The 8,842-nt window shown below is 36.9% G+C and overlaps 1 protein-coding gene and 1 long non-coding RNA gene across 30 annotated transcripts in view; one reads left to right on the forward strand and one right to left on the reverse strand.

Moving 5' to 3' along the window:
* LOC139075708 (uncharacterized) overlaps positions 1-4,101 on the reverse strand; it is a 46,217-nt gene extending 42,116 nt beyond the window's left edge. For 27 of the 29 annotated variants that reach the window (XR_011526396.1, XR_011526378.1, XR_011526379.1 and 24 more), the window contains exon 1: positions 3,168-4,091. This is a non-coding gene — a long non-coding RNA (uncharacterized lncRNA). Of the gene's footprint in view, positions 1-3,167 lie in introns of all 29 variants that reach the window. The other 2 variants (XR_011526386.1, XR_011526392.1) reach the window with 2 other exon arrangements.
* A 2,814-nt stretch (positions 4,102-6,915) lies between these two features.
* Positions 6,916-7,990, forward strand: LOC103542334 (transcription factor Spi-C-like). The gene is made up of 2 exons (XM_070573672.1): positions 6,916-7,109; positions 7,193-7,990. The coding sequence occupies exons 1-2, from the start codon at positions 7,009-7,011 to the stop codon at positions 7,842-7,844; spliced, it is 753 nt and encodes a 250-aa protein (XP_070429773.1). The 5' UTR covers positions 6,916-7,008; the 3' UTR covers positions 7,845-7,990.
* The last annotated feature ends 852 nt before the right edge of the window (positions 7,991-8,842 follow it).

An 8,842-nucleotide genomic window follows, 5' to 3' on the forward strand; every position in this document is an offset into this window, starting at 1 on the left:
TTCCCACTTCCACTCTAAGTACATGTCCCTCTCAATTTGGGGGCAGCATAGGATTTTATACCACCGTCCTCTGTGGAATAGTGAGAGAAACTATTCATATTCTTGTTTTTGAACTGCTGGGTAGACTTCGTAAATCTCTTCATAAAAAAGGGCCTAGTGCCTAAATCCTTAACAGTCTCTGTCACAGCATGTGGAAACCAAAAGAGAGTTTTCTGAATTCCAAAGCTGGATTTCAAAAATAAAGAACCAAGTCTGAACAATCAGAGAGCATAACAATATATGCTACATTCAATAGAATTGTTATCAATACAAAACAACATAAGTGTCATATTTTTGCCTGCTGAAAATAAGAATCTTATGATTTCCACGCAGAGGACAGAAACGAGAATGTGAAGGGCCCATGGAAGAGGTCAGCTATTGGTACAACACCCAGCTCTGGGGCTCACATTTGTTGGGGTGAGCTTGGGGTTGGGATACGAATCCAGATGGAAACTCAGTTTTATTTCCTGGGAAGATCACAGGGTTGAAGATACCACTGCCTGGCTGTCAATGTTGTCCCCTGCTGCCAGTGCACGTTTTGTGGGTAAGTGATGCATCAAGCAGGGCTCTATGCATTTAGTGACTCAACAGTTAGTGAAGTTCATGTCCAAATGCACCTTAAGTCATATCACACATTCCTATTCAACCTAGTAGGCATAGACGAGCTTCCAAATGTTGATTCTGCCCCGTGATACACCAGTGATGATTTGAGAATGATCAATTAGGAGAGACCAAGTAGTCAAGTTGAAGAGGATGTTGATCAGAAGGTAGAGCTGAGGCTGCGAAGATCAGCAGGAGATGCAGTGGTTTAGGTCCAAGGTCCATGTCTCAGACACACACAGAGACAATCAGTGCAGCATAATAGGGAGAAACTCCATGAGAATGTGGGAGGTTTCAGTCTGCCATTCCGGCTCAGCTGCCCAGTCACATTTCCCATCCCAGACCTCAGCAAATGTCCCCAGGAGAAATCCTTTCTGGGGTTAAGAATTCAGCTCCTGTCCTATCTATTAAGGCAGCTCTCTTCAGCTGCCAAAGCTCAGATGGATTCTCTTCCCCAGGAGAGTCCACCTGCATGGGCAAAGGCAGAATATCTGCCCACACTCAAGTCTTGCAAATTTCACTGAGATACCAATTGAGGGGAGAAAATCAGATCACCTACAAAGGCCTATATTCTCTCTGGAATATTGAGTTATCTGGTCTTCATTTCTTCCATGTCTCTTACGTCATTGTAAACTGACTTTTGAATTTGTTTTTTGTACTCCTCTCTGTTTGTTGCAATGGCTGTTTTTTAAATACCTACTACATCCTAACTGAAAGTGGAAGTCCCCTTTATTTTTAAATTAAATTATAATGTGATTATTTGAGCTTTGTATTATATTGCAAAACACTGAGGTCTAGTGGTGGTGACTGATCACGCCATCATCAAAATGAAGTTTGATGGTGAATATGATTTCCATATTCCAGTGATAAATGAATAGAAACATGCTTCAAATATACCCCATATAAAATAGTGTTCTAATATTTTTGTGCAAATAAAATGGCATATCAAAATAAAAATAAAATTCAATCTTACAGTTAAAAAAAGAATGATTTGTTTAATCAACTTAAAGAATACTTCATGTACCAGAAATAGAATGAAAAAAGGGACACACATGTCAAATAAATAGTTTGAAAAAAAGTAAGCAAATAGTTATCATCGGTACTCTATAAAATAAATGCTGTGGATAATGATATTAACAGAAGGAATGTCATCTTAGAAAGAAACATGGATATATACAAAAGACTAACGTTGGGACGTTACATATATTGATAAATATAAATTAATATTGGCTCCAAACAATATAGAGTTTGAGATACATATATAACCAGAGTATGTGTATAAAAATAACACACCACAAAAGAAGTAGGGAAAATGGAATTAAAGGATCCAGCAGTTTCAGGAAAATGATAAAATTAGTATTTCACATTAGGTAGCAACATGTTGAGGATTTCTGTTGTACCGATTTTCCTGCTGGTCTAACCATTTCTGAGAGAGGGGTGTTGAAGTCTCCAACTGTGATAGCGGGATCATCTACTTCTTTTTCCAGTTCTATTAGTTTTGGCCTCACATAGTCTTGATTCTCTGTTGTTAGGTGCATGCAGATTAAGAATTGTTATGTCTTCTTGGAGAATAGACGCCTTTATCATTATGTAATTCCCTTCGTCATCCTTGATAACTTTCCTTGATTTGAAGTCAGCTCTTGCTGAAATTAGTCTAGCTACTTTGTTTTTGATTAATGTTAGCATGGTATATTTTTCTTCATCTGATTACTTTTAATCTCTACGTGTATTTGTATTTAAAGTGGGTTTCTTGTAGACAACATACAGTTGGGTCTTGTTTTTTGATCAACTCTGACAATCTTTGTCTTTTCTTTGGTGCACTTAGGCCCTTGGTATTCAAAGTGATTGGTGATACAGTTGGACTAATGTCACCACATTTGTTCCTATTTTCTGTCCATCACCCTTATTCCTTGCTCCTATTTTTATCTTAAGACAAAATATGGCTCTGCTCTATTTCCAGATGGTTCTTTTTCTTAGCCCCCTGCTGGAAGCATGAGGTGATTTTTCTCTGATATTTATTGTGGGAATCTAGTTGAGCTCATGAGGTAAATCTCACAATATTATGGGGGCGTTCCCTATTACTGGGTCTCCCTGGAATTTTTTAACTCTCAGACTTGTCCACACTGAGCCTTCAGCAACTCATCAATTACAGTTAAGGTTTTCCTATCCTAGCACTGGTTCTGTGAGCAGTTTCTGCTCATGATTCTCTTGCTCTTGTAATCTCTGCTCAAGATTCCCTGTATTCACCTGTCTCTCCAATGTTGGAGGCAGTAGTTTTCCCTTTGTTGCCCCTGTGTCAGGGATTCAAGAAGAATTTTTGGAAAAATAGTATAAGGAACTCCCACATACACTTTACCCAGATTAATTTAGTATCAATAGATAAATTCTACTTCCATATTCCTTCTATATTTATTTGTTATGTTTTAGTTACTATTGATTCAAAACAAATCAGTTCAAAATTAATGGGATATGAAAACTGTAATCATTGTACTATTAACTCTATGGCTCTAGGTATTTCCTGGACTCACCAAGGTTCCTGCTTTGGATTTCTCACATAGATGCAGTTGGATGATGACTGGGGCTAGAGTCATCTCAGAGGTGGTCAATGCTAGATGTTGTTTGGGTCCTCAGCTGAGGCTGCAACCTAGACATGTGGCTGCTTGACTCCATCTATACTTCCTCCAAGAGTACCAGGCAGTAGTCATACAGCCTTTATGACCTCTTATAGCCTCAGTACTTTAATCACAATCCCTGGCCAACCCAGATTCAAAGGGAGAAAATGTGTGCCTATAGGTTCAACAGGATGTGTCAATGTCACACTATTAGTGGAACTTGTAGCATGGGAAATCTTATTACACCTATCTTGATGAATACGATAGGCAATTATCTACACTTTGGCCAAAATAACCCGTTTCTGCCATTTGAGAAATATACTAATTCCTACTCCAACACCCACAAGTATTATTCCACAGTGGCAACAGGTCAAAGTCCACAATTTCATTATCCAAATGTGGTCCTTTGTGGATGAGTCTCCTTGCCCATAGTTTCTGAAGAGTATTCCTCATACCTCAGGACATGTCATCAATGGTGAGACAGGAATAGGCTATAGACACTCTGTAGACGTTGCTATAGATACTCTCATTCATAAAGGAAGCAGACAGCAGCCAATATCCCATGTGCAATAGAACAACATCTTCCCTTTTGGACTTCCTACTTCAAGTCTCTTTGCTCCAAGATCTACTTCTTATCCCTTTAAGCCACTTTATGAGATCAAACCCAAATACTGAATCATAACATTTTACATCAACCTAAATTTTCATTAATCTTTGAGACAGTTTAAATTAAATTTCCTTGATGAATCCTTTGCTATTTTCTCTTTATTCTGATTTCCCCCCCTGAATTTAGATCATAGCTTATTGTTATCCTCAAGTATAGAGATATGGCTGCTGTATAGAATTCTCTAAATTTTTCTTTTATGATTTATCCCTCAACTCTAAATTCCCAAGTTCTGTTACTAAGGCTACCAACGACCTACCTTTGATTTGTCTTCTATAGAACATTCCAAGGGTTGGGTTCATAAAGGGAAAGAGTTTTGTATTCAAGCAGTTTGAGCTCAAATTCAATTTATAGCTGTGTCAGGAATTATTCTCGAGAAACATTGTTGATAAGGTTCATATGACAAGCTTGTGGTCACTCAAGTAGTCACTACCAGAGAAAGGTCATCTCTAACTAAGGACTAAGCAAATTCTCTTGTGATTTTGGCTTAAGAGTGGGGCTTCGCATGGTTTTCTTACTAACTGAAGAAGTGAGGGGAGGAAGCATTCCTGTGACAGATATGAATTAATCTTCTTTGGAACTACAAGCCCCAAAATATCTCCATCCAGAACTGACTTTGCACACTTTCCCAAGAACACTTGGCTATAGATCAAAGCCCTATGGGCTGGTCCCTGGCTGAGTGTAGGTGTCTGCCTCACCTACACTATCTTTGGAGGGGGTAGAGTAAATGCCAATTCAATCATTTGATTGATAGTGCTATTGAGGTCAAGTATATCCTTATTGATTTTCTTCCTGCTTGATATGTCAGTTACTGAAAAAAGATGTTGAAGTCTCCAACTATAATAGTGGATTTGTCTGTTTTTTCTTGCAGTTCTATCCATTTTTGCCTAATGTGTTTGACACACTGTCGTTTGGTGCAAACACATTTAGCAGTGTTATGTCTTCCTGAAGAATGAAACCCATTATCATTATTTAATGTCCTACTTTATTTTTATCCCTGATTATTATTTTTGTTCTATAGTCTGCTTTGTCTGAAATTAGTATAGGTCCTCCAGATGTCTTTTGATTAGTGTTATCATAGTATATCATCCTGCATCCCTTTCCTTTTAATCTACCACAGTCTTCATATTTAAAGTGGGTTTCATGTAGAGAAAATATATTTTTTTCACTTTCTATCCATTCTGTCAATCTCTATCTTTTATTTGGTGTATTTAGACCATCCGTATTTAAAGACATTACTGATCTAGTCTTATTATTATCCACTCCATTTATACTTATATTCTGTGTTTTTTGCTTTCCCTGATCCTAGTTGAACGTTTCATATGATTCTATTTTATGTCCTCTCTTAGTTTACCAATGTTACTTCTTTTTAACCTTTTTCACTGGTTTCCTCAGAGATTGCAAGTACATTTTTAACTTATCAAATTCTACCTTCAAATAACTCTATACTCCAACACATTTAGTGCAGATACCTTATAAAATTTAGTGCAGATTTCCAATTCCTTCCCCCATCCCTTACGACATTGCTGTCATTCATTACACTTATCCAGATGCTGCAATCTATCAATACATTGTTGATATTACTTGGAAGAAACAGTTATCTGTTCGATAAATTAAGAATAAGAAAAAGAAACTTTAATTTTTTAAAATTTTTTCTTTCTTCTACCCTCTTTCTTTTTCTATGTAAATCTGAGTATTTGTCCCATATATTTTCCTTTTCTCTGAAGAACTTCTTTCAACATTTTATGCAGGGCAGGTCTGCTGGTGATGAATCCCATCAATTTTTGTCTGGAAAATAAGCCCCTGTTTTTCCTTTGCTTTTGAAGAGCAATTTTGCTGGACTTTGAATTCTAGGCTTGTGGTGCTTTTCTTTCATCACTTTAGACATTTCATTCTACTCGTTTTGCTTGCATGGTTTCTGTAGAGAAGCCTATTGTAATTCTGATCTTTTTTATATGTATAAGGTGTTATTTTCTGTCTTCTTTCAAAATTTTCTTCCGTCTTTGGATCTCTGCAGTTTAAATATGAAACGCCTAGGGGTAGAATATTTGGTATTTGCCCATTTTGTCTTCTCTTATATTCTTGAATCTGTGGTTTGGTGTCTGTCATAAATTTGGAAAATTCTTAGCCATTATTAACTCAAATATTTCTTCTTCTCTGTTCTCTCTTTCTTTTCCTTCTGGTACTCTAATTATGCATATTTTATATCTTTTTTAAAGGCCCCATCATTTCCTTCTGGCCTGCATGTTTGTGATGAGAAACCACCTCTCATTCAATTTTTCTCCCCTAGGTCTAAGGCATCATTTCTTTCACGCCGCTTTTCAGATTTTGTTCTTAGTCCACAGTCGTCAAAAATTTGACTATGGAGCCAGCGCTGGTGTCTAGTGGTTGAGATTCGGCACTCTTACTGCCACAGCCCGGATTCATTTCCCGGTCATGAAAATACACCACCCGTCTGTCATTTGTCATACTGTGGTGATGGCTCACATAGAGAACTAAGCTAACAATTAGGATACACAATTATGCGCTAAATCTTTTTTAAAAAAAGATTATAATCTTTGTATAGATCTCCTGTTTGTGGTTGCTCAGCCTCTTGAACCTATGGGTTTATGTCTTTTGTGAAACTAGGAACTTTTGAACTATTATTGTTTGAAGCCTTTTTCAGCCCCTACCCTTTTGCTCTCCTCCTTTCAGGATTCCAAGGACATAAATGTTAGATTTTTTGTTATTATCTGGCATATTCCTTAGTTTGTGTGCCTTGTTTTTCTTTTTCAGTGTATTTTCTCTCTGTTGTAGTTTATTTTGTTCTGTCTTCCAGTTCAGTCTTTTCTCTTTCTCTTCTATTCTAGTTTTTGAGCCATCTGCTTAACTTTTTATTATAGTCATTCGTATTTTTCAAGTTTAGCGTTTCCATGTTTTCTGCTTTATATTTTCCATTTTTTCTAAGACTTTCTTTGTATTAACTTGTTTCAAGTATATTTGTAATTGATCATTGAAACATTTTTATGATCAGGGGAAACATCATTTCCACCTGGTGCCTGTGGATGCTAGATTGGACTCTGATGGACAGAACTGTCAATTTATTAATGAATCATGGCTTGTGTTGAACAAGACAAGCTGGGACAAGCATTTGAAGATGCTTTTGAGGTACTGAGGCAACATTCAACCGGAGATCTTCAGTACCCCCCAGACCTGCCTCCCATCCAAGAGATATTCGACATGGAACAATAAATATTCTTCTTCCTCACCCATTTCCCTACAGACTGTAGAATGGTAGTCTAGATTACAAAAATTACCTGGCCTTCATCAACCACTGTCATGTCAGAGGGAATTCCAGCTGCTGTGCTGTGCTGCCGGTAGAGGAACCTGTCTATAACTGGAGAACAGTAATAAACAGTGCTGCAGACCTCTATTTTGAAGGAAATATTCATCAATCTCTGCAGAACATCCCTGAAAACCAGCTAGTGCAACCTGCTGTTCTCCAGCAAAAGGGAGGAAAAGGCAGGAAGAAGCTCCGACTGTTTGATTATCTTCATGAATCCTTGTGTAATCCTGAGATGGCATCTTGTATTCAGTGGGTAGATGAAAACAGAGGCATCTTTCAGTTCATATCAAAAAACAAAGAAAAACTTGCCCAACTTTGGGGAAAAAGAAAAGGCAACCGGAAGACGATGACTTACCAGAAAATGGCCAGAGCACTGAGGAATTATGAAAGAACTGGGGAAATCACCAAAATCCGGAGAAAGCTGACTTACCAATTCAGTGAGGCCATTCTCCAAAGACTCTCTCCATCTTATTTCTTGGAAAAAGAGATCTTCTACTCACAGTATGTTCAACCTGATCAAGGACATCTCAGTTTAAATAACTGGAATGCAAATTATAATTATACATATGCCAATTACCCAGAGCTAGGTCACCCTGATTGCTAAATATACTCTTACATTTCATGATTTCCTGGCATCGGAAATCCCTACAAATTCCGGGATTTTTTTTTTCTTAAAGCAAATACTGAAGAGAAAAAAACCAGTTAACTTCATTGTTGCTATCTTTTATTAAATAGCATAATTTACACTAACTTGGTGAGATATTCTGCCAGTGAAAAATGATCAAGTCCCTTTTGAAAGTATAGACTAAGTGTCTTCGCTCTTACTGTTGTCTATGCAATACTTTCTTCTAGATTAACAATGCCAGTAGAGATGATTTGGTTTGTATATTCATTTAAGTATTATTTTCCTGTCATAACACTCAGACAAAAAAAAATCCCTCTAACGTATATCTGACGGCTTTAACAACATAACAAAAAATAATGGCATATGATAGTGTTCATGCTAAAATACATTCATGACTGTAAAAACTTCAGTGACTATCTATCTTGAACCCATGCACTTCAGACCTCATGGTCTGTGAGGCTGTGCTGCTAAAGAGACGATGGTCTAAGGAAAATGCCACCTACATTAATGATAATAAAAATCCAAAGCTTACACTTCCCTCAAAAAAAAAAAAAAACAACAAAAAAAACCATTTTTATGATCATTATTTCAAAACCTTTGTCAGATAATTCTAAAATTTTTGTCATCTTGTTGTTGATGTCTATTGTCTTTTCTCTTTCAAATTGATATTTTCCTCATTCTAGGTATGACAAGTGTTTTTTGATTGAAAATGGGGCATTTTGAGTATTATGTTATGGTGTGGGGATTTTGATAGTGAATGTCCAACAGGCTCCCTGGTGATGTCAATGCCGTGCTGCTGGCCTACAGAGTAATAGGAATCCAATTAGATAGTCGTTAACCATATCGGCTACATCTAAAAATTTCCTGAAAAAGATTTTTAGAAATGGAGATACTTGAATTCTAGACAAGAATTATGAATCAATCATTTTAGGTTGGAGACTGGCAACAGTTATTTTTAAATCTCCCTATTTGATTCT

The sequence above is a fragment of the Equus przewalskii genome, chromosome 14 (genome assembly GCF_037783145.1).
Source record: "Equus przewalskii isolate Varuska chromosome 14, EquPr2, whole genome shotgun sequence".
NCBI lineage: Eukaryota > Metazoa > Chordata > Mammalia > Perissodactyla > Equidae > Equus > Equus przewalskii.

Excerpts from the sequence above, each read along its gene's own strand:
- LOC103542334 (XM_070573672.1), top strand. The coding sequence starts at position 7,009 with ATGGCTTGTGTTGAACAAGACAAGCTGGGACAAGCATTTGAAGATGCT. Across the intron at positions 7,110-7,192 it reads CTTCAGTACCCCCCAGACCT|TCTAGATTACAAAAATTACC; the intron begins GCCTCCCATCCA and ends GTAGAATGGTAG.